The following is a 25,011-nucleotide window of genomic DNA, read 5'->3' as shown; positions in this document are numbered from 1 at the left end:
CTCACATGACCACAACCCAGGGCACCACCAGGAACAGCACCGCACTCAAGGCTAAGCGTGCCAGCCTCGGCCCACCCACCCCTTCGCGCTCTTCCAGCGCCCTGGAATTACTGCTCCTGCTCCAGAGTCTACTTGGAACGCTTGCCAGCGAACTCCTGGACCAACTCGTCACCAGAGAATGCTGTGCTCTTACTGGCTCTGGCTAATCAGGACCCACCCCTGGATGTGGCGATGGGCCAGTGGATGCTGGGAACATTACCCTCAACTACAGCCCTACGTTCACTTTCAGTATCTTTGCTTTTCTTTCTCTGTTGAAGTTAGCTGGCGAAGCCCTGACTAGACCCAACCTGCCTCCCCATCCCGGGTGGAAATTCTATTTCCCTAGTGTATTTGTTTCCCTGTTCCCCAAGACAACTATTTCACGGTGATGCACTACATAACCACGTTTCGTCAGTGGCGGACCACATATACCACCATGGTCCCATAAGATTATAATGGTGCCCTGGCAGGTTTGACTCAGTGGTTAGATCGTCAGCCCACGGACTGAAGGGTCCTGGGTTCAATTCCAGCCACGGGCATGTACCTCAGTTGCAAGCTGCATCCCTGGTCCTGGTTGGGGTGTTGCGGGAGGCAACAAGTCGATGTGTCTCTCTCATATCAATGTTTCTCTCTTTCTCCCCCTTCTACTTCTTCTAAAAAGCAAAGGAGGAAATATCCTCAGGTGAGACACAAGAAAGAAAGAAAACAAGAAAGATTATAATGGAGCTGAATTTTCTCTAAGAAATGGAAGGGTGGCTCAGTGGTTGAGTGTCGATCTATGAACCAGGAGGTCACAGTTGGTTGGGGTACATGCTGAGGTTTCGGGCTCAATCCCCAGTAGGGGGCGTGCAGGAGGCAGCTGATCAATGACTCTCATCATTGATGTTTCAATCTCTTCCCTCTCCCTTCCTCTCTGAAATTAATAAAAAAAATGTGGCCCAGGAATTTTTTCTCTGATGTGATTGTTAGACAGACATGAGCAGAGCAAGGACAATGGCCAGGTACAAAACCCCACAAAGGCAGAAAGCCTTTTGCCTAGCAAGAGGGAAAACAAGAACCTTGTCCCCAGGGTAATCTACCTTCCCCTAGCATACCCTGAGCATGTGGCTTGGACCCACTGAGCTTCATCCTTAAAGATAACATCTACGCCTCAGTTGTATTTCAGCTCCAGGCCCAAAAAAGCAGCAAAACCAGACAAGTGGTGCAGTGGCTGTCTCAGGACCGGCTACATTGACTAATGACCCCCTGCCCCAGCACCGACCAATCAGTGGAGACCATGACCCTGAAAGAGCTGATGAACCCTCTATTGAGACCCTCCCGAGACCTCCCCTAAGATTTCCACCTGCAAGAGATAAATAAGCTCAGGACAAAGGACCCAGTGTGCACTCCCCACTAGGGGAGCATGCTAGCAGTATCTCCATCCCCCATCTTCCCTCCGAGGGGACCCCACGAGACTTGCAACCAGGGGAGCGATGGGCAACAGCAGCTCGTCCTGGGCTTACCCCCTGAACCTGTCTCCAAGGCCTGTTTCTGACTCCTCAGTGAGCCAAGGCAGCCCAGCCTATGCTCTCCTGTTACTTCTACACATTTTCCTTGTTTCACAGTATATTTTTGCTGCCATCATGGACCCAATATCCTTTGACTCAGTGTTGTGTAGCCTTTCCCTTCGGATATCCCCATCCCCTTTTCCTTAAATAATTTATTCACTGAGATGGTTATTTCGCCTGCCCATACACCACCAACCTTAACCTTTCAGGGATCACTACCTGTGGGACTTGGTGATAGATTCCATCCCACAGCACAATTTTGAGTGCAGATGACATCCCAGTCACTGACCTGTTTCAGCAGAGGAGCCTGTCCCCTCAGCCCTACAGCCCTCCCAGATCTATCTTGATGGTCAGAGCACATTGCTGTAAATTCTTTATTGAGGAACTAAGATCCTGTACAAGGACACAGGTCCACAGGGGCTACCTTAACAAGTATTAAATACCACTGCCACTTTAGTAAAAGCTTTCTGTGGTAGTGTGGTCAGCCTGTTCCTGTACTTAGGAAATATTTTTTGGTTGTAATGGTAGAAAGTAGGTTGTTTTATTTCTTCTACCATTTCAATGCCAGAGAGCCCTTTGAGCAAGATAGGGTAATGATGCAAAATATGAATTTCTGAAGTCAAAATACTGAGTCCTCAGCCCTACACCCGTTTTTATGCATACCGAAGTTTATCTATTGCTCCAGCATGCAATAGCCAAAACCAGGTTGCCATGGCAATCCTCTCCGTTCCTTTATCTCTCCATCTTAATTATTCCTTCTGACCCCCAGGCCAAGTTTTACTCCCTCCTTAGTCACTATCCCGGTGATCCACACCTTGCTCAGCCAGTTTCTCCTCGGTATTTCCAATCAATCCAGCTAACATCCCAGTTCGTGGAGCAGCATGGACAGCCTTAACATTCTATTTGACCCTGTTAGCAAGCAAGCAGGGGGCGGGTTTGCGGGAGAGTTTATAAAATCTACAGTAGTGTAATGTTCTAGGCCTTCATTCACCATTAAGACACCCAGAGCAACTCCCAGTCCTGCAAGCTCCACTCAGTCAATGCCCTCCACAGGTGTGCCATTTTTAATTTTTTATACTTTATTTTTTACTGTACCATTTCCTACTCACCATTGTTAAAATTGCCTCCAGTATTCGATACAGGTTTGTAGCCTAGGATCAGTAGGCTATACCACTAGGTTTAAGTGCGCTCTGATAGTCACAAGATGAAACCACTCAACAATGTACTTCTCAGAACACATTCGGTTGTTAGCAACACATTCCTGTACATCTCTTTTCTCACACTCACCAAAAAGGTTTTTTTTTACCAAATTTAATTTGACTCAAGATGAATTGCCTTGGCTGGAGTGGCTGTTGATTGGGTGCCATCCTGTGCACCAAGACTACTGGTTCGATTCTGGTGAGGGTACATGCCGAGGTTGTGGGCTCAATCCTGGGTAGGGGGCATGCAAGATAAAGCTGATGTTTCTCCCTCTTTAAAAAAAATCTTAGCTGTGGGCTCAATCCCTGGTGGGGGGGTGGGGGTGGTGCAGGAGGCAGCCAATCAATGACTCATCATTGATGTTTCTATCCCTCTCCCCCTTCCTCTCTGAAATAAAAATCTTAGAAAATGTTTCACTCTCCATGAATAGAACAACTTTTAATGTATTTTTGCTTTCTCCTAGATTCTGAAAATATAGTCCTAAATACATTTCCTTGATACTACCATGTTTCTTTACTAGCTAATATATACATGTGTTTTAACCATTTACTAATAAATTACCATTAGCTTGACTACAAACTCTTGGTTTTCCTGTTACCAGTATCAATGCATGGTGTTTTATTTCCTTTCTAATCACTACCATTTTACTGTCTAGGCCCCCGAGTGTATCAACAGAAACCATGATAGCAAGCATCCTCTTCTTCCTCACGCCAAAGGTGACAGAACATATCCGACGCCTGATGTGACATGGTACCCAACTCCTTACCACTCTCCCATGCAAATTCTGCTCCAGTCACATAGGTCTTCTGATGAAGGAATGTGAGGCATTAATTGTTAAGCTGGAGAGCGAGGCTCAAGGTCTGTCAAAAGCTAAGAGGCAGAGCTGTCAGATGAGGAAACCACTTTGCTCTTGTGCAAAGCCTGGCTTCTCCAGTCTCACGCTGGCTAGTGCATCTGATTGGCAGACTAATGTTCTGAACTCACATCCTGGCTACTAGAAAGATGAATGCATTCTCTGGGTCCTCTTACAGTTATAAGCTATCTAATATTTACACAAGATGAACGAATTCATCAAAGTGCTGGGCAACAGAACACAATATAAAAAAGAGCAGTTTTATAACACTGGCAGAAAAATTATCACAAAAATCTTCCACTGTACTCTTGCTAACAGACTATTTTCCTAAAGGGCAAAGAGCTGGCCCAATATTTGGAAAAGGAGCTTCGGAGTGTTGACAATAGCCTAGCCCATTTAAATGTTATTTCTCCACATTATTCAGCAGTCCCCTAGAACCAATTACCAGCGTCTCAATCCTGTGAATCTGGAGCACATTCTGGAAAGGGGCACCACCACCTGGACTCTCACAGCACTGCAGGACACTTGCACGTGTCCAACTAGCCTATTCTATATCTCCATCATCTTTTGCCCCTCAAAGCAGGCAAAGGACGATCCAAAATGAGTCTCTTGACAGTAGTCATCAATTATTCCATAATGGAAGAACATTTAACAAGACATTATAAAAACATAGCCAGAACAGGCTTAGGTTACAAGGGGACTAAGACCACAAAATTAATTTTCCTTTCTTCAGCAGCCGAGGGGCATTACATTATTTGTTACCGTCTCTTCTGACCACTCAAAGGAGCTGAGTGTGTGTTTACTGCACTCTGTGGCAGACACTGGATAACTAACTCTTAACGTGGGTATCTTCAACTGGCAGGTTGAAATAACTCCCACAGGAATAGAAATAAGTGGTTTCCAGGGATTAGAACTGTTAGTCTGTACTAGAGGGGACCTTGCCCTTTTACCACTGCCTCCCAGCAAAAGAAATTTACAAAGAGGAAAAGGACCAGATTATCACAGTAAATTAAGTTAAGGATCCTACTAAGGACCATAAACCAAAATAAAACAAGACAGAAATTTACACAAAGACAATTATTTAAGACCTTTATTAACAGGTGCTTGCAGTTTGTTGACTTTTTTGAAAAAATCAAGTTGTAAACTTTTATTACAAATTAAAAATGAGGTTCTTAAAAATCTCAACTTGACCAGATATGAAACAATTTAAAAACCTTTAAAGGTGTATTGAGAAAAACCAGGCTTTTTTTTTTTTTCTTAAAAAACACGTTTGTCATTACCAAAAAGAGACGTCTTTAGATAAAAATAATAAAAACCCCATGCTGCATAGATAATGCAGATAGTTCTAGTTATCTGGTCAACGGGCAAAAAGCAAGCACTTAGGTCTTCAGCTCCAATCTTTTGTTCATTTCTTATTGCTGGAATTTCATATTCATTTCTTCTTATTGGATGACTAAACTGTAAAAGAAAAAAAAAGATTATCTTGTACAATTCACTGTAATGCTCTTTCAGTATACCAAACTGTGCCAGGTCACATCAAGCTAAGCAGTAAAGGCATTCACAAACCTCAAACTGGTTTATCCTAAGACAGTGATTTACAACAGGGGTGGACACTGCTGTGACAACATGGTTACTTATAGGTTTCTGGATGACCGTTGCCACCCAAAAAATAGTACAGAGGGAACAAAACCGAAAGGCATCACTGGCTAAAAATGCTAATTCCAGAGCCAGACAATTACAAGCCTCTCAGTATCAAGTAATAAGGAATACCTTACTTTTGAAATTGATAATATGTCAAAGTCATCACTTTCTCCAAAGAGACTATACTGGTGGTCATCACCTAGGTTATTAATTCTAGTAGCTATCCCATTTCTTTTTGAAAATGCAGAATAACACAATATAATTAACATACTTCTTAGGGCAAGGTTGGCCAAACTTTTCTCAAATGGTGAAATCACGCAATACATTCAGAAAAGTTTGAAAAGCCCCCAAATATTCAACATACAATGTGAAATGGGGTTTTTCTCCTGCATTAATGAACACTACTCATGACTGCTCAGAGGCCAGAGGCCATTTAGGCTAAATTACCCGGATGATGGTAGAGATGGTAAGCCGGCATTTACTCAGCCCCGCCCTGCTCAGCCTCGGGAGCGGACGAATTCTCAGCTGGTGGATCGGCTGCTTTTGTCTCTTTGCCATCTTGTGGTTTAGGGTTTTCCGGGCGTCTGCGTCGGTAATTGAAGTTGCGGCGGTACCGACGTTGAGGTGGCTGCTGACCTTGGGTCTCATCTCCTTGATTTTCCTTATCTTCTTCATTGCCGTCCTCTCTGGGCTGTCTTTGGCGAGGAGGGCCCCTGGAATGAACATTGTGCAAGCTCTCAATGATAAAACCTTTCTTTAACCTACCCACTAGTTTAACACCATATCTGGTTCTTCCAGTAGCATAATCTATTACAAAATTAACCATGAAATGACTTTTAAAAGGCAGGAAACCAAACCAAAGAAACCAAAGAAAAGAAAAGAAACCAAACCAAAGAAAAGATGCCCTCTTCATATAAATGAAAGTATAAGTCCCTGGGGAAATGCACGAGACACCACCTCATACCCACCAGGATGGCCATAATCAAAAGGTCGAGAAATAACCAGAGATGGTGAAGATGTGAAAAAAATTTTTTCTTTTTTTTTTTAAAAAAGGAGGCAAACAACCCAAGTGTCTAACAAGTGATCAACGAAGAAACAAATGTGATGTCCCTAGAATAGAATGTGATTTGGCCAAAAAAAGGAATGCTCCATGCTACAACATGGATGAACTTTAAAAATAGGCAAAGTGAAAGAAGCCAGGTAAAAGAAAGACACATTATGTGATTCTACTTGTATGATACGTCCAAATTAGGCAAATGCAGAGACAGAAAGTGGATCAGTGGTAGCCAGGGGCTGGGGTAGAGGGGAATGGAGAGGGCTTTATTGGAAGGTGATGAAAAATGCCTGGAATTAGGATACTGGTAATGGTTGCATAACTTGGTGATTAAAAAAACAAACAAACCACAAACCAAAACCCACCAAAAACCACACCAGAGCCTGTGCACACTTAGAAGAAAAAGAGTTCAATTGTTACATTCTAGCAATTATCTTCCATGGTCTAAAAGTAGATTATCAGAACCATAAACAGTATCAGGAGTTTTAATCAACCAAGAAAAGACACTGTGACTTTTTTTTGCTGGTGATTATAAAATTTCCATTTAGAGCTCTACCCTCCGTTTCACCTGTAAATCCAACCTCCCACCTACTTCCCCCAACCACTACCCCATTCTCCTGAAAACCTTTCCATATATATAATGTATTTTTTGAACTTATGGTCTTTGGCAAAATTGCTGTGGCTTTCCCCTGCAGCCTGTAAGTGGTGGCTGTCCCACCCCACCACTGTGACTTCTCAGTCTATTCTCCCCATTTCTTTCTAAAACCCCAAGTCCTCAAATTTCACGTCAGGCTAACATTCCATTTACTATCCTTTTCCTGTTAGAGTAAAAATCTCCTGTGGTTTCCTACCTGGGTCTTCTCAAGTTCAAGCGGTCCACTCTCCAATCACCCCTTCCCATTTTCTAAGTTTATCCCTTCTTGTCCCCCCATACCTCCTTTCCACTAGGATCTATAATCCAGTGAACCTGTCACCTATGTCCATAACTCTCGCCAAATCCTCCTCTTTTCTTCACCCAATACAAAGTCCACCAACCCCAACCCTAGTATCATTTGGATAAACAAACGCCAGACAAATCCAACTCTCCGCCCCATCAGAGCCTGTTCCTCAAAATGGTTCAAAAAGTGCGCTCACTTTAAATTTGTGATCACTACTCTATTATTTGATTCCCTCTGTTTCTTCTAGAGATAATTTTATATCTTTATTACAAGTATTTTCAAACCTCCTCTCTTACCTCTCCTTTTGACTCCACTAACACAGTGGTGCTTGTGTACTACTCTGGGCTTCTTACACGTGAAACACCCATGGTTCCTAGCATAAGACCAACCTCCTACTTGTGGAAAAAATCCTATCCTAACACAATAATTTCAGCAATTACTTTCCTGCCAACTGTCCTGCTGCATTCTTCAGTCTATAAATGTGGATTTTCCTGACTGCTACCTCATTTGTCTTCCTTTCAGCAAAACTCCTCCTATACTCATCTCAGACTTCAATATGCTCTTGGACATACACCAATCAGGATTCTGCCCCATGTACATGTCATTTACTAACCATTTTGGGGGGATAAAATCCTGGGTAAACAGTTTGGAAAGCCCTGTGTTCATCAATGGATTCACTGTAAACTTTATGGCAATTTGTGTCAACATAGCAACTATCTGGCACTGTCACCTAATCGATCCATTCAAACAAGACCATTAGGTCAACTAAACCAAAAGGCAAACAGTAAAACTGAAGCACTTGCCCTGGCCAGTGTGGCTCAGTTGGTTGGAGCACCACCCCATACACCAAAAGGTGACGGGTTCCATCCCGGGTTGGCTCGAGTGTGAGAGGCTGCCGAATGATGTTTCTCTCTCTTGCAAAAAACCTCCCCCAAACAAAAAACAAGAACAACTGAAGCACTAAACAAAAAAAAAATCATGTTTTATTTTTAAGGACACCAATGAAACTAAGCAGAAAATTTAAGCAGCTCTATAATGTAACAAAAATTCTGGGAGGGGTGTGGGTGGAGAGGATTCTGTTGTTGGTATCCATGGATGTAATGGAGAGACTGCCATGAGAGCCTCTTTTAGACAAACTTTAAAACTCCAGCCCATTTTTGTTAGTGAAAAACTCAAGACAGGACACAGATCAATAAAAACAAGGAAAAATACATTACAGACACTGCGCCATTGCAAAACTCTCATTATACATATACTTAGAAGTGGTATAATCAAAACGGGATTTCCTAGTTCTTAAAGGTTCACTGAATGATCCATCCTGGGTAAAAAATACAAAACTCAAAGACACCTCCCTCCCCTCCTGTAGAGTCACAATGTATTGTGAAGACTTCTATAATGTATTTTGGGTACTTTCATAGTAAAAAACTTGTTTCTTAAAACTTATTTGGGCATCTACAGTTAAGGCTGGTATGTAAGTGATCATCAGGTGGATAATTACTAATGCACTGGTTTGATTCTTGCCTGTTAGTTTTAGAAACCACAAACTGATTATATTTGCAACCTTGAGGTGACTAACAGGAAGTATATACCTAAACTGAGAAGTGATTAATGGGAAACTGTGCCACCTCCAGAGGTAAAACTCCCAACTCTTTAATTATGATGTAGTACAGTTCAGATAGTCCTTGTGCTTCAAAGGTAATGTTCATCTTTACCATTCAAAGAGACCCACTCAAAGAAGGTCTTAAAGATATAATATTACGCAGTTTAAACTATTCTCTTGCCTGTTCAAGAACAGAAAATTTGAAATTCCATACCTTCATGAGAAAACGAAGCACATACACAAAAACACGTATAAAGCAGACCCCATCTATGCAAGCTGTTTTTAACCAGAGCCAGCAAAAATGATGCAAGGAACACATTTTCTCAAAGATAACAGACTTCAGCCCGGCCGGGCGTGGCTCAGCGGATGAGCATCGACCTAGGATCCAGGAGATCGGGGTTCGATTCCTGGTCAGGGCGCATGCCCGGGTTGCGGGCTGCAGCCAATCAATGACTCTCTCATCACTGATGTTTCTATCTCTCTCCCTCTCCTTTCCTCTCTCTGAAATCAATAAAGATATATTAAAAAAAAAAAAAAAAAAGAAAAAAAAAAAAGATAACCGACTTCAGGTTTATTTCTTAGGCATCTGATGAAAAAAATGTGACATGTTAACAGAAAAATGACTTTAAAAAGGCTGCAGGAGAAGCATGTTGTTGCTGAGCCCTAAAATATGCTGGAGAAATTTTAAAAATACAAACCATACCTGCGAAATCGTGGTCTGTAGCCCCGATACATATTCTGTCTCACTGGTCTGCCTTGTTCTCCTGCACCCTGGTTGTCAGCACCCTGAAAAGACAATGGAAATCAAGCCAACTGGATCAGTAATGGAGTAAAAACCCAACAAGACAAATCCAAAGTCCAAATACAGGAGTTAAAAATAAATAAAACCATTTAGTAACTGTGACCATGCTAGCAACTTATTATTAGTCCTTTTGGTTCTTATTAGGACTTAAAAAAATGCTTCCCATTACAACTACTATAGGTCCAACATAGGCAAGACACCAAGAAAATGCCTACAATGCAATCCTCTCAAAAGTTACCACATACTGCTGCTGATTCTTTTCCGTTTTGGCGTAACTTACCTCCATCACTTCTCCCTGCACGGGAGGGTTGGAATACTGTGGTCGACGCCCGTAGGGTCTCCGCATGTAGTAAGGTGGGAACCGTCGCCTGCGATAGGGCCGGCGCTGTTGGGCCTGGCCTTCGGGAGCACTCTCCGATCCCTCATTCTTTTCCCCACTCTCACTATTCTGGTAATTCTGCTGGTAATTGCGTGGAGGACCCCTGCGACGTGGATAGCGCCTATAATGGTTACGGTCTGCTGCGTATTTACTGCCTTGTACTGGAACTCCACCAGGGCCTGTAACATTTGCTGCCTCCGCACCCTACAAAAAGCCATCATATATTGACAGTGACAACAGAATTAAGTACACTGAACACAATTTACACAAAGCAAATAAAAAAGAGTCTGTGGCCAGGGGTGCATGGAAGTGATTGAATATTAGTTCCTCACTGTTCTGATGAGATTGCCCTCTAACTGCAGCCAGCACATTAGGCTTGATGCGCCTGTGTTCATGTGTTCACCTGACCCATCCATCCACATTAAAGCCACCATCCTAGTGGATGAGATCTCCAAAATATTTCCACACTGAAGTCAAACCTTTACACAAAAAGCATCCTCACCTTTTCTCCTTCAACAACATCAAACTCCACAGTCTCTCCATCTCCTACACTGCGAAGGTACTTCCTGGGGTTATTCTTCTTTATGGCAGTCTAGTAACATCACATTCCAAAAATAGATTAACAGGGAGAACAATGTGCTTTTTCATTTAAAATGTACCAGAGTCAACATTTCAGCTTGGATATACACTTAAAATTAGCTTTAAATAAGACCAAACCATCAATAAATTTACAAAAACAGGGACCAATACTACCCCCAACCTCAACCAAAATACTCTAGTCTTACAAGGCCCCAGCATTTTACCACTATTTTCCAAACTAAAACAAGTAATTTAACACTCAAGACACAATATATACATATTTAAATGCTTTTAGCAAAAGCATTGTATGTTGCTTTGAACAAAATGAGGATACCAATCTATCCCCCAAAGACTGCACTTAATAGTAGAAGCTAGCCCACACAGGGCCAGTTTAGATGACAGGCGAGTTTAGTTTTGCATGCTTCAAAGTTGACCAAACCAACTTTGTCCCTGTGTTACCATGTCACACTCAATTACAAATATCAACCAAAATCCCTTCCAACCTGTCTGTGGTAATACTTCAATGGCATGTAATTCACATGTTAACTACATTATCTAACTGCATGGGACAGTTGGTTATTACCTCCCCACAATACAATAAATCTCACATTTATTTGTTCTCCAGACTGCTAGGACAAAGTAAAAGGGAAAGAATAATACCTCACATTGTGAGTAGTACTTCTACAAAGTTCTTTCACACATCACCTATTCGCTCTCATTATGACAGATGATGTGAGGTATTATCACTCCTTTTGTTTTAACAGATAAAAAAAGGATTTAAAAAGTTAGGTGACTTGTCCAAGGTCACACAGATAATAAGTGGCAGAATGTAGGGTTTTCTAAATCCAGCTCTTGGGACCCCAAATTCCATATTCATTCCACTACATCACAGCGGTATCCAATACAGGATCACTCACGCGTTTCCATTCCAAAGGAGGCAGGACAACCAACAATCTGAAGCTAATTAATAAGCTAAGTTGCTCAGAACTGCAGTCTTCTTGATACATCACTAAGACCTGAGCAGCCAAAGTCCCAAGAAACAAGTAAATGTTGAAACCACTTCCAAAATAAGGAGAGAATATTTGGTGACACCTTGTGCATCAGTACAAATGGGTGACACACGTTCAGCCAAATAATTGATCTCATCTGTCATCTAAACTGTCACAAAGTTTTCGTACCTTTCATATATAGCCAACTCTAAATTACCTGCAGTCATAGGGGATAGCAGAAGTATGGATAATTAAAACGCCTAAACTCTTATTTCAGTCAGCATCACCAATGCCCTCCCCGATCTCCCAATGCCTTTAGTTGCTGACAGGCGAGCCTGATGAGCCTCGCTGTCTCTTGCTCCCGAGTCCGCATATTCCTTTGAACATGTGGAAGGCCAGTAAGGAACAGGTGGGAGTTGGCATTCAATTTTATAAAACACACACTTGTTTTAAAACATTTTGTCTGGGCAGTCCTGTTTATATTTAGAATTGAAATGTTTCCATACTCATATTGACCCTGTGATTGTCTGACAGGGCTTTGGATATACTAGAAATTGATCTGGCTTCCCCTTGATTGCCAGTGAATGCTGTCTAGGACACTCCAAGAGAGCTACAAAGCACCAGCTTAAGACAGCCCTTCCCAAGCTCACTGTGGCTTGAAAAAGACTTGTGTGGAAATTAACTTTAGTTTTTTGGTGTCCATATTATGGTAGGAAAAAAGTAGTTAAAAAAGTTCTTAAGAGTGATTTTCAGTTATTTCAACATTCCTAGTAAGGGAAAAAAAAGAACCACAAAGCACATAGTACACATATACCCTACCCACCGCATACCTGTGAAGACGTTCAAATCCACTGGAGTCTTTAATGTATGGGTCACTGAGATATTAAGTGTTCACTTGGTAGTGGCTTATGGTAATAAAGTCCTTAATGCTCAAGCATTTTCCAAAAATATTTTCATTAAATGGCACTTGAGAGAATTGAGCATGTAGAACCTACCCTGTTAGTTTTTTCCGTCTCAAAACACTAAAGTCAATCTGAAAATTATTTGAGTAATAACCAACTTTGCCATACTGCCTATTCATTTAGCCTTAAACTAGCAAGGATTTCTAAGAATTCCAAGCCAGTCAAATTTCTCCAAAGGTAAAAACATCTCTTACCCATTCAAGTGCCTTAGAATAAATAGAAGGGCCATGTTACTCTGCTAGTTTTCCAGCATTCACTTCAAATTAATGTCTTGCAGCTTTGTCTTACTCCCCCCATGATTACTGCGACCTGTCCTCACCATAGAGTTAAACCTAATAGCATTTGGAAACACCTTCAAGTTCAAGTTTAGATTAGGGGAGGTTTTTCTGCTCACCTGAAATTATGTTTAAAAATTTAGTGTAATGACCTAAGCAATTCAACATTTTAAAAAGCTGTAACTATTAACAGAATACCACCAATATGAAACATCTATCTTAATTAAAAGTGAATTGCCAATGTTTCAATGTATACACTTAAGTATGCTACCACTCTTCCTATGGGAATTAAATACATTGCTTGGTGGTTGAATTTAACATTATTTTTGCAAGAATCAATAGTTGAGACCCCTCCCCCTTTTCTTCTCAAAAGCCTTAAGCCAGAGCATAAATATCCGTACAAGGACCCACCTGGTGTACAAATACATCTTCCTTGGTGTCATTCCTGCAAGACAGAACCAAGTTGAACAAGTTAGAAGTGGAATACACTTCATGTTGCCAGATTAAGAATACATCGAATCCTTTTATGCATCTCCCCCCACACCTATTTTTCCTACTATTAGAGACTTCCGGGCTGCCAACCAGCCATTAGGAAATTAAAAAATGAGACAAAACAATGAAAACAAAACTAGTAAGCCACTATGATTTCTGCTTTAAAGACTAAGCAGTTGCCAATAGTTGTTAACATCACCTGTAGGATAAAACAAAGTCTAAGAAACCAAAGTGTGACGCACTAAGCCATTAAGAGGATCAAAGTGACTAGCAACATAGATTGCCACTCCTTATCCCACTAACCATTACCAATGTTCCAGCACACCCCACCATTCCCACCTCTAGAGCATGGGTGCAGGATGGTTAAGAATCTTGTGCATGTGTAAACATGGGGGATATGGGAAACTGTTTCCCGCTCAATATTGTCATGAATCTGAAGGTGAATTAAGCACGTCACTAGCACACACAGCCCCCCTTTCACCTCATGTTAGGCACCATTTCACATCAATCATTAGTCCAGTCAAACTACTGATGAATGGAGCTTCCACTATTACGTGCTTTAGGACTTTAAGCAAGCTGAGCTCAGACTGACTGGAGCATAAGTAATACGGCTGCGTGAGGATAAGAACAGGAGCTGAAAATCATGTAGATACAAAAGCTAGTACAGGCTTCTAGGCAGAGGAATGCGACACGATACAATTACTGGATATTAAAATCGAGTGGCTGCTATTACAGAAAGTTTGAAGCCAAGAAGTTAATTACAAAAGCTACTCCAGAATTCTAGACTAGGGGCTATGTGTGACTAAGTATATTTGATATGTCTTGAGGTAAAATGGGAAAAACTTTGTGGATAAATGGATTTTAACATTTTAAAGTGAGGGAAAGGTGGGGAATTATTTGTGATTTTGGTCTGGGGTTGGGGCTAAGGTGGTGATACCACGGAGCAAGAACCACTGGAGGAGAAACAGATTTCCAGACTGGTGGGGTTTGCCCACCCTCTTCATTCTGTTAGTAAACCAGAGTGAGAGGGGGCTCAACAGTTCTATTGTTTAATGACAAAAGAAACAAAAGACACAAATTTAGACTGAAAAAGTGAAAAGAAAAAAAAAAGCTAGATTCTTATTCTTACTGTTGGACTCCTTGCTGATCTATGGAGCAAAGCATCCACCTAAGAATCCATATAACTTGGAATATCATTAACATGAGGATATTTAATTTATGGGAACAGGACAATTTTAAATCTTTAAAACAAACAAAAACCCACACACAAACTGCAAAAGCTATTCAAAGCATGTAATTGAAAGCTGACTTACAAGCTAGTTGAATATTAGGAACACCTAGGGAACTAATGGCTCGTTATAATGTCCATCTACAAACAGTTCCATAGCAATTACTAATTAGTTTTCATGTCCGGCATGATGAATTTTCAAGCTCTAAGGGGACAAACAAAAAATTGGTAGAAACTTAGAAAATTAGTAGAGAAAATAGGAAAGGTGGACAAATTCTAGAAGAGTGATTCCCAACAGGGGCAGTACTGGCCACCACAAGGCATTTAAAGTTGTTCCAAAGATGGGGCACTATTTGCATTATGGGTGAAGGATATCACGCTTACTGGATGACTAGGTAAAGAATTATGTGGTACCCTACTTGACTTTCATGTAAGCAAATGTATTATTTGATTTCTGAACCTAGCATTTTTTTTTCCCACTCTTTCAATATGCATTAAATTTACTAAATAAGCACCTTCCATGGAGAGGGATTTTTAAAAAAATTACTGATGATAAATAATGCTACGAGTGTATCTGGGCAGCCAATACAGTGCCCTTTTTATCAATCCGTATTTGTGGCAGCATTCACCCTTTCTAAAGAAGCTGCAAATAGGTATTTACGTATCAAAACATACACTGCCATAAAAATAAAAGTCGTTCATAAATTTCATTTCAGGTTTATATTAGAAAATTTACCAAAACTACTTATCTAGTCAGGACAATCTTCTTAAAAATAGTACAAGGCGGCTCTCTGCTCCTCCTGCTTGACAGACAGCCACAACCCTGAGACATGATGGTGAAGGTCAGAGTGAACAGATTTGGCTGTACTGGGCGCATGGTCACCAGGGCTGCTTTTAACTCTGGCGACGTGGATCCTGTTGCCATCAATGAAGCCTTCATTGATCTCAACTACATGGCCTACATGTTCCAGTATGATTTTACCAAGGGCAACTTCAAAGACACAGTCAAGGCTGAGAACAGGAAACTTGTCATCAATGGAAAGTCCATCTCCACCTCCCAAGAATGAGATCCTGCCAATATCAAATGGGGTGATGCTGGTGGTGAATATGTCGTGGAGCCCACTAGGTCATCATTGCTGCTCCCATGTTTGGGATGGGTCTGAACCATAGAAGTGTGACAACTCCCTCAAGGTTGTCACGTCAGCAATGCCTCCTGCACTACCAACTGCTTGGCCCCCTGGTCAAGTTCATCCATGACTACTTTGGTATCATGGAGGGACTTATGACCACAGCCCATGCCTTCACAGCCACCCAGGTCATCCCTAAACTGAATGTAAAGCTCATTGGCATGGCCTTCTGTCCCCCTATCCCCTATGTGTTGGTTGTGGATCTGACCCCTCACCTGAAGAAAGCTGCCAAATACAATGACATTAAAAAGGTGGTGGTGTCCAAGGGCCCCTTCAAGAGCACCCTAGGCTATCCTGAGGACCAGGCTTCCTTCTGCAACTTTTAATAGCAACACTAACTTTTCTTCCACCTTTGATGCTGGGGCTGGCATTGCTCTCCATGACCACTTTGTCAAGCTCATTTCCTGGTATGACAATGAACTAGGCTACAGCAACAGGGTGGTGAACCTTATGGTCCACATGGCCTTCAAGGAGTAAGAGCCCCCTGCACCACCAGGCCCAGCAAAAGAGGCCCTCGGCTATTGGGGAGTCCTCGCTCCAAATCGATCCAATACACCGAGAATCTCCTGACCTCCAGTTTCCATGCCAGACCTCCTGAAGAAGGGAAGGAGCTTAGGGAGCCGTACTTTGTCATGCACTATCAATAAAGTTCTCTGTACCCCATGCCCCAAAAGTGCAAGCAATACACACAAGATTAATGTCATCTCCTGGGCAACAGCTCAATTGGACCTCTGCACCTGCAGCTTCCACACTCCTGGATTCAACCAACCACGGCGCCCATGGAAGGGGGGGGGTTTTGAGGGGAGAAGTGTTACATTGTTGCTGATGTATACTATGTAGGTAGGTCTACAGTGGTTGCCATCTATACTGAATGAACATATACAGACATGTTTCTTGTCATCATTACCTAAATACAGTATAATAACTATTTGTATAGCATTTACTTTATATAGTCATGTGTTGCTTAATAAGGATACATTCTGAGAAATATGTCATTAGGTGATTTTTGTCATGCAGAGTACATTTACACAAACCTAGGCTACAAATCTGTACAAGATGTTACTGTAGGCAACTATAAACCCAATGTAAGTATTTGTGTATTTAAACACAAAAGATACTGTAAAAATACAGTATAAAAGATAAAAAAATGATACACCGACCATGAATGGAGCTTGCAGGAATGGAAATTGCTCTGGGTGAATTAAGTGGTGAATGAATGTAAAGAGCGAGGACATTACTGCCCACTACTTAGACTTTCATAATCCACGTTTTCAAACTTTTAAACAAGCTTGTTTGATGTCATGTCAGACAACACAGTACTTATTTATTCTGTTGACCCAAAACTAGCCTACTAGGAAATACAGGAGAGCACCCCTCCATCCAGTTTCCCTTTCCGTGGTCTGAAAATATTGAACGAAAAATTCCAGAAATAAACCACCTGTAAGTTTGAAATTACCGAGGTGTTCTGAGTAGTGTGATCAAATCTTATCTTGAGGAACTTGGAATGTATTCCCCATAGATAAGGGTGGGGTAGGGAGAGGGAGCTACTGCATGCACCATGATTAAAATGTATCTGGATCTTAGAAAGAAATCTGATAGCAACAAATTCAGTTTTTAGTCAAGACAGAATACTATGGTTTAGATGCATTAAATCAGTCTAAGCTGCAACTTGTTAAATGACTGCCCAGAAATTCCCGGCACCAACAGCAAAGCTGGCTTTTCATCCTCCCTCTACTATGAACAGCTGTGTGACCTGGGAAAGCTGTCTCCTCCTCACTGATCTTTTTCTTCACTTGCAAAACGGGAAAACTATACCAGATACATAACAGCTTATATTACTAAGGGTTTAAGTTCCAGATACAGTGCCAAATGCTTTAACTATCTGTTATCATTCAATCCTCACAATCCTGAGATAGATGCTATTATTAATACCCCCCCCCCCCTTCTACAATGAGGAAAATGAAGCATGTGGTCATCTACTCACAGTAGAATTTGAATCCACAAGCCCTGGTCTTTACCACGTTGAGAACTCCAGAAGGACCAGTTGGGAAATCTTTAGACTTTACAGCTTTAGAGGTAGGTTACTGCGTATGGTTTCACAAGCATCCCTGATACTTCCTCATCTGCAGTATACAAAATTATTCTCCGTAATTAGACCAAGGTTTTGCTACCCCCCCCCCCCCCCCAAAAAAGGTAAAAACCATTCTTGGCTCACAAGCCACACAAAAATAGCTGAGTGGTAGTTTTTTGATCCCTGATCTACAGTAACATTGGAAACCATTCAATCCAATACAGCAGTTGAATTACCACATATGGCTTTCTACATATTATACTATGTTATGCCATACTAATCAAATGAGGCGCGAGAGCGGGGGGAGGTGCTACATAAAGCAGTTGTTGAGAGCTCCTTACTAGAACCACTGGAAACCAAGGTTGGAATGATGGCTATTCCATTCCTAACTACACGATCCTGAGCAAGTCGTCTTATTTGTAAAGTGGGACTTTACACCTATTTAATGTTTGATAACTGTCATTTTTTAAAAACCTAGCGAAAGCCACACTATGATCAAACCTAAGCTCCTTCATACTGCTGCCACTTGAAATAATTTTACGTGCAGTCTGGTTCCTAGAACTGCTGTCCAATAGAAACAAAATACAAACCAAATACTGTATCTAAGTTTGTTTTCTAGTAGCTACAACAAAAAACAAAACAAACCAAAAACCCGGCAAAATTAATTTTATCATTTCAACACAAATAGTCAACATAAAAAAATGGAAGTTATGTTACACTTCTCTCGTCATACTAAGTCTTTATAAGCCGATGCGTATTTTACACTTATGGCTACTGTACTGGACATACAGATCTTACTATTCCAACAGTGTCATTCTGTGTATCACACGCCAGTCACCTCCTCCTGCAGCATGTGTACTCTGCAAGATCTCTCTACTCCACCTTTTGTTAGTAAGGGCATTATTTACTACTGAAAATTTTTAGTGAAAAACCCAGTTGGCAGGTGGTGTGTTTTTTTTGAACCTATCTAGAAATAGTATTGTCATTCAGTAAATGAGAACACAGTACTGACTTCAAGGAAAAAAAGGAATCACACAGATAGCAAGAGGCTGAAGAAAAAAGGCAAGAAAGGAAAAAAAAAAAAAGAGAGAGACTGTTGTAAATTAGGAGCATGCTAAAGAAAAAGGAAGAAATCCTGCTGGGATTTAAAGAAAACAGAAGTCTTTTTAATAGTTCCTGACGTAGCACAATGAAGGGAAAAAAAACGTAGCCAGCACTAAACTGCTATACTATGAAATCAATACAGATTTAAAAGGGTTTTAAGATATCCGAAAAACTTTAGGAAACATTTCTTTTTTTGCCAATTCCCAGCATTGGTTTAAATGAGACGTACCCCAGAAGCTTATCTAAGCTGTAACTAAATGTTCTAATGCTATTATCTTATTGCAGATTACCATACCAAGCCATTTTTAACAGCTTAATTTGCCTAACTGTGTAAATTAATCAATAACCCTTCGGCTACAAAAACAAACTCTAGGATTTGTCATCTACAGGGTGTCCCCACAAAATGTATACACACTTTGAATATTATTATTAATTCCAATGGGTTAAATCTGAGAAGAAGAAAACATCAATTGAGCTATCAGCTGTTTTAAAGCGTATATACATTTTGGGGGAGGGGGGCACACTGTAAACCAAAAGTATCCAAATACCAATTTCCAAGCCCTGCAGGTGACCATAAGATCACAAATCCCACTTACTGTTCTATGAGTTCTGTTAAAGCACTCCACACACCTAGCAGAGACACAACACACTCCTAATTCCCCACAGTATCTTTTACCATTCTGCTTGCCTTAGGTGAGCTAGACTGTAGATGCTTCCAAGGGCTAAGATTTGGAGGGTAGGAAACCCAGCAGTTACTGACCCAGTACTAGGAAAGCAGAAGGTGAATACATTAGTTTTCTATTCTACAGTTTAAGATGAAAATATTTTACATATCAGTGACTTTTAGTTATCAGTGAACACTGGATAACTTCTGGCCAACTTCATTCAGATCAGTTGCTAACATAAACCAGCATCTAAATCAATCCTAAAGTGCTCTGTATACAAGTCATTGTCATAAGAGCCCAGTTCTGAAGAAACCAATATATAGACATGACTTGGAAACTACTTAAATATCTCTTTATGCCTCTTTTCCCCAAATCCATTCCTTTTAAGAACCATACAGTACTTAAGGTTTTGTGGGGTCACAGGTGCTATTTAATGTTTTTTAAACAACCCTTTAAAAAGGTAAAACTCATTCTTAGCTTGTAGGCCATATAAAAATCAGTAAAACAGGATTCAGAAGTGAAATTAAGATATGATGTTCTCTCCTTTAATTCCTTAACTGCCTCCCAATATTAGCTATTAAACAAGTCCTTTAATTTGTAAAGCCAATCTGTACCCTAAACTGGTACTAGTATAGCAATTCCTAATTACACAAAAACAGGCAGTGAAAAGTAGAAAGCTTTCAAATCTGAGGACTAGTAGCACACAGGAGCTCCAGTGACACACTAGAGATCATTTCAGCCTTTAATAGCTAAGAATAGCCACCCTAAGAAATTATCTGTAACTATGTGGACAACAACCAAATTGAGGATGACTAGGGTCTATTTTCAGAGACAGTATAACAGCAGTCAAGTGAACACAAACTCCAGAGTCAGAAAATCCAGTTCAAATCCCAGCTCTGCCAATTACTAGCTAGTCTCTTCCTAGGTAGGGCAAGTTTACTCAATCTCTCTGTGCCTCAGAATGGCACTTGTATCTCAAAGGTCTGAGGATTACATGGATCGGTTCCTTTAAAGCATTTATAGTGGGAAGTATCTGATAAACATTACTTTTACTTATCATACACACATGGACTCCCAAGAAAGGGACACCCACACTCCCCCCACCCCCGCCAAGGGAGAGCACACCTGACAGCCAAGACTAAGTATTTTTGTAAAGAGGGATAGCTAAGCTGTTCCCAGGCTAGGTTTATTATACAATTTCTTAGTTCATGAGTAATAAATTCAAATGCATATACAAGGCCAGGCAGGAAGGGAAATCAACAGAGAACAAAGCCTGACACACTTGTGGTAAAGAGAATGTATGCCTCATTTAAAGGTGGTAATAATATTCATAGCCAGCAGAATTTTTTATTTACATGGAATTATAAGGCCCTAAAGCTAAAATTCTGTATATTTTTGGTGCTATCTCCTGAATTTAAAATGTCAGTAATTACATTTCTTTTTAAGTATTGTCCAAACAAAACACTGGGGGGGAAGATTTAGCTACTAGGTCACCAGTTTGTGACCTCTGCTTTATTTGAGTCTCTGCTCCAAATTCCTTCCCCACCCATAAACCTTAGAAACATTAATTTAGCATTTTAAGTACTCTGGAGAAAAGTATTCCTATTCTGGTCATGATAAGAGATACATGTCCCACTGAAAATAAATTGTCACCGATTCATGGCCAACCTTTTACAAGTTTGGTGAGCATGGGTCAATCTTCAACAGCTGGCAGCAGAGGACAAAACCATGTTTCTAGTTTAAAACAGCAGAACACAAATCCTGAAACCACTGACCCTGCACCATCCTTCTAATGGCACCTTCAACAGTTCTGAGTCAAGTTTTTCATAATAAAATAAAAAACAAAGGGGACGATCCCCCCCACCACATTATCCAATTATCTTTTGCAGACTCAGTACACAAAGAACAAAATGAATTTCTCAGAAAAAGCACTTACTTGTGTGTCTCTCACCCCCCACCCCCACCCCAGGTGTCTCTAGGCGGGTCTACATACTGAACTAACCGTTGGCCTCAGTAACTTTAAGACACGCATTTTCCCTTAATCAAGGAAACCTCTCCTGGACTTAATTGCAGCCAGATTTTAGAGAGTTTTATTCAGGAGTCTCAGAATCATTGAAAGGACCAATTTAGAAATATAAAGCACATTTAACTAGTTAATTTGACCAAATAGTTGAGGTTTGGATGGTCCAAACAAAAGATCATCAAAAACCAATTTTGATTTTTGCCCTGGAGGATGACCAATTGAGTTGATTACAAGTCAGAACAGAAATATTCAAGCAATGGCATATCATAAAATAAAAATTTATAAATGTAAAAGAACTACTCTTTCATCTTGGATATTGTTTACTGAAAAAAATATCATAACCTATGTCCATTTAACAAAATACAACAGAAGGCACATGCTACATTTTTTAAAGCACAAACTACAATCTAACCACTGAAAAGGCTGCAAATTACAGTCCCTTCTACTGTGCAAGCAAGTGATATCCTATTATTACACTGGGTCAAGGTTAAAAGCAATGTTTTTCAAGGTATGACCCACAAGCCATAATCACCTGGAATTCCTGTTAAAAATGTACCCCCGACCCAATGAACCCAAGCTGGGAAGGAAGACCTCAGAAATCTGTACCCTTCCAAAGCAAGCACACAAATTCAAAAACCATTGTTAAGGGTTAGGCTCTTACGCTGGAAATACTAACAAATGCTTTTAACAAATTCAGAGATCAGTTAACTAAAAAGTGATCAACTATGAGCACCAAAGCCTGCCTTCCTCACTAGTAACCCATTATCAAAAAACTGATGAAAAATGTTGCCTTCGCCTGTCAGGAAGGCAGGCAGTGTAAGAATAGATGGAAAATTCCTAAAGGTTTTGGAACAAAATGTTTCCCCACAACTGCAAACGTGGAAAACAGACCATCAGTGCTTACAATTTCTTTTGCGCCCCCCCCCCCCAATACTTTATGGTTGAGTAATGAATGGTCTTTCAGCAGCCAATTATGTCTGTCTTTAAACTTGATCTTGCCCATTTGGTTTCCTGCAGTGTTGTCCATTTCATAAACATTCGGTATTACTTCTTGCGTTCTTTTAAACCTCTAGTTGTTTAATGTCTTCTAAAGCAAGGATGTAAGAAAACGCTCAGACGACTGTATCATGCCAATACTATTAGCATACAGGGTGCACTACACCCATGTAACTGCACTTCCAGCCTTGGCAGCCATCTTGGAAATGATGCCCGGCTCACAAGGGAGACCACGGAGTACTGTGAGTAAACTGCACCTTACTATCACTGTCGCTACAAACAATTCTAAGCACTATTCCAAAAGATGTAGTTTGTACCTTTGCCTTCAAATAAGAAGAAAACTGTTGTTATGGACTAAGGCCACTCCGATAAGCTTTAATAAAACTGATCTAACAGGTATTATTTTGGGACAAGAGTACAAGAAATAATTATCGAGGAAGGCAAGGCCATTTTATTCCAGATGTTACTTACTCTATGAGCAAATGAAAACAACTCTTGTTGTCAAAGCAGTCCTAAAACGAAATTCACCTAAGGCTTTCAAACAGTGTATGTTGACATGTTAGACAAAGGCACTATAACCTTAGTCAAGATGACCAGACCTCATACACTTGCATTGTTAAATCAGGTTACCCCCCGAAGGTTAACAAGTTGTAATAACCTATAAACTAATCAATGGGTCACGCTTTCAAATACCAATTTCAATAACGTATAAAATGATGACAAGCATAGAAACGCAGTGGGCCAGTCTAACAGAATTATACTAGATCTTAGTTTCATCGGTTTGCCCTATCAGATGGCTCACTCATTCTGCTTGCCTTTTAAATTGCGTTGTACCATAACAAGCCTTTTAAGTTAGCTTTAGATTAATATTTAGTTGCAAAACAAAGACAATCTCTAGATCCACTAATCCTTTCAGTCATCAAGGGAAACAAAATTCTCCCTAGTAACACACCAGAGGCAGTAATCTAGGCATGCTTAAGCAATCCCAAGTCCGCAAAGCCAGCAGCTTGGAGCAGAGCGTGCAAGGTAGGATGGTCAGCTCACCTGTTGATGAAACCATATCCGTTTCTTACATTGAACCATTTTACTGTTCCCAAAACCTTCGTTGCTGGAGGAGAAAAAAATAAACCCACGATTACCAGGCACGCTTTTTTTTTTTTTTTTAAACCGCCACGCTTCAGCATCCGGTCCCTCGTGCGCTTCCCGGTGGTGGCCCGCGGCCACCTGACAGCCTTTCTCTTTGGAGCCTGCTCCGGGCCCCACGGCGTCTCCGCGGTCCACGTGGGTGAGAGCTCGAGGCCGCCGCTGCGCGGGGCTCAGCTGAATCCGCACGGAGACAGCGGGCGGGGGCTGCGGGGCGCAGAGCACGTGAGGAAAGGGGAAGCTGCCCGGCCCACTCCGGCCTGCGTAGGCGGCGCGCCGCGCCCTCCGGGTACACGCGGAAGGGAACGGATGGGGGACGGAACGGCGAGCGGGCCCCAGCGCACGCGGCCCGCGGGGAGGGAGGGACCCCGCCGCACACGCGGTCGGTGGCGCGCGGCCGCCCGGGGGGAGGGGCGCGCGGCCACGCGGGGTCCAGGGGCGCGGGAGGCTGCGCGCGTGCGCCTGCGGGGCACGCGGACCGGGCGGGCCGGCGTCCGCGAGGGCGCAGGCCTGGGGGAGGGGCAGCCGCGCGCTGCCGAGTGGGTCCCCGCCGGCCGCGCGCCCGCCGGCTCGCCCAGCTTCGGGTAACGGTTCCGCCGCTAGATTCTTCTACGGCCCCACCCCTGCTCCCGTCCGGCTCTCACCGATGACCTTCTTGTCCCCGCCGGCAGGCGCCGCCGATGTGAGGCCGCCCGGGCCGCCGCTCCCTGCGCCGCTGCCCGTGGTGCCGGGCTTGGTGTCGGCAGCGCTGAGGGTGGGGGCGGCGGGGGGGGCGGCAGGCGGCTGCTGGGTCTCGGCCTCGCTGCTCATGGTTGCGGTGATGGTGACTGGGGCCGGCTGCGGCAGCTGCGGCTCCTCCCGGGGTGTGATGGTAACTAGGCCGGCGGCGGCGGTGGGGCTGCTCAGGGCTCTCTGGGGTCCGCTCTCCGCTCCCGCTACCGATCGAACTAGCGAGAATGGCGGGACGGGCGGGATAAGCCCTGCGATCGACCCGCCCTAAGCATCGTTCACTGGTTAGGAGTGCTGTCAATCTGGCCACCTGACCCAGTTCCGGACTTGTATTGGCTAAGACTTTATCACTCCTCCATTTTCATTGGCTCTTAGGCGGCTAATTCGGCCGACCTACAACCGTTCCTGCCTCCGCCGCCGCCATAGAGACCGGAACTAGAAATAGCCACCACGAGAACCATAGAGTACCCGAGAGGACGAGCAGAGAGAACATGACTTTCACGAGGCTGCAGCTT

At 42.3% G+C, this 25,011-nt stretch overlaps 1 protein-coding gene and 1 long non-coding RNA gene across 2 annotated transcripts; both read right to left on the bottom strand.

Annotated features, from left to right (window-relative positions):
- Positions 1-4,701: 4,701 nt before the first annotated feature.
- Positions 4,702-24,691, bottom strand: YBX1 (Y-box binding protein 1). Its single transcript, XM_087820368.1, has 8 exons — positions 24,412-24,691; positions 23,669-23,732; positions 13,270-13,303; positions 10,556-10,645; positions 9,955-10,257; positions 9,576-9,658; positions 5,728-5,993; positions 4,702-5,097 (listed from the first exon to the last, which is right to left on the bottom strand). Exons 1-7 carry the CDS (start codon positions 24,575-24,577, stop codon positions 5,759-5,761), a joined length of 975 nt encoding a protein of 324 aa, XP_087676494.1. The 5' UTR covers positions 24,578-24,691; the 3' UTR covers positions 4,702-5,097; positions 5,728-5,758.
- LOC148092403 (uncharacterized) lies at positions 13,906-17,951 on the bottom strand. Its single transcript, XR_015715026.1, has 2 exons — positions 14,577-17,951; positions 13,906-14,461 (listed from the first exon to the last, which is right to left on the bottom strand). It is a non-coding gene; the product is annotated as an uncharacterized LOC148092403 (long non-coding RNA).
- Positions 24,692-25,011: the final 320 nt, after the last annotated feature.

Source organism: Miniopterus natalensis, chromosome 9 (assembly GCF_054644295.1).
Source record: "Miniopterus natalensis isolate mMinNat1 chromosome 9, mMinNat1.hap1, whole genome shotgun sequence".
In the NCBI taxonomy this organism is placed as follows: Eukaryota; Metazoa; Chordata; class Mammalia; order Chiroptera; family Miniopteridae; genus Miniopterus; species Miniopterus natalensis.
This window is presented reverse-complemented; position numbering and strand designations above follow the sequence as displayed.

Coding starts and splice junctions, on each gene's coding strand:
- YBX1 (XM_087820368.1), bottom strand. CDS start 24,577: ATGAGCAGCGAGGCCGAGACCCAGCAGCCGCCTGCCGCCCCCCCCGCC. Junction 23,733..24,411: donor CGGGGACAAGAAGGTCATCG/GTGAGAGCCGGA, acceptor TTTCTCCTCCAG/CAACGAAGGTTTTGGGAACA. Junction 5,994..9,575: donor TACAGACCACGATTTCGCAG/GTATGGTTTGTA, acceptor TGTTCATTCCAG/GGGCCCTCCTCGCCAAAGAC.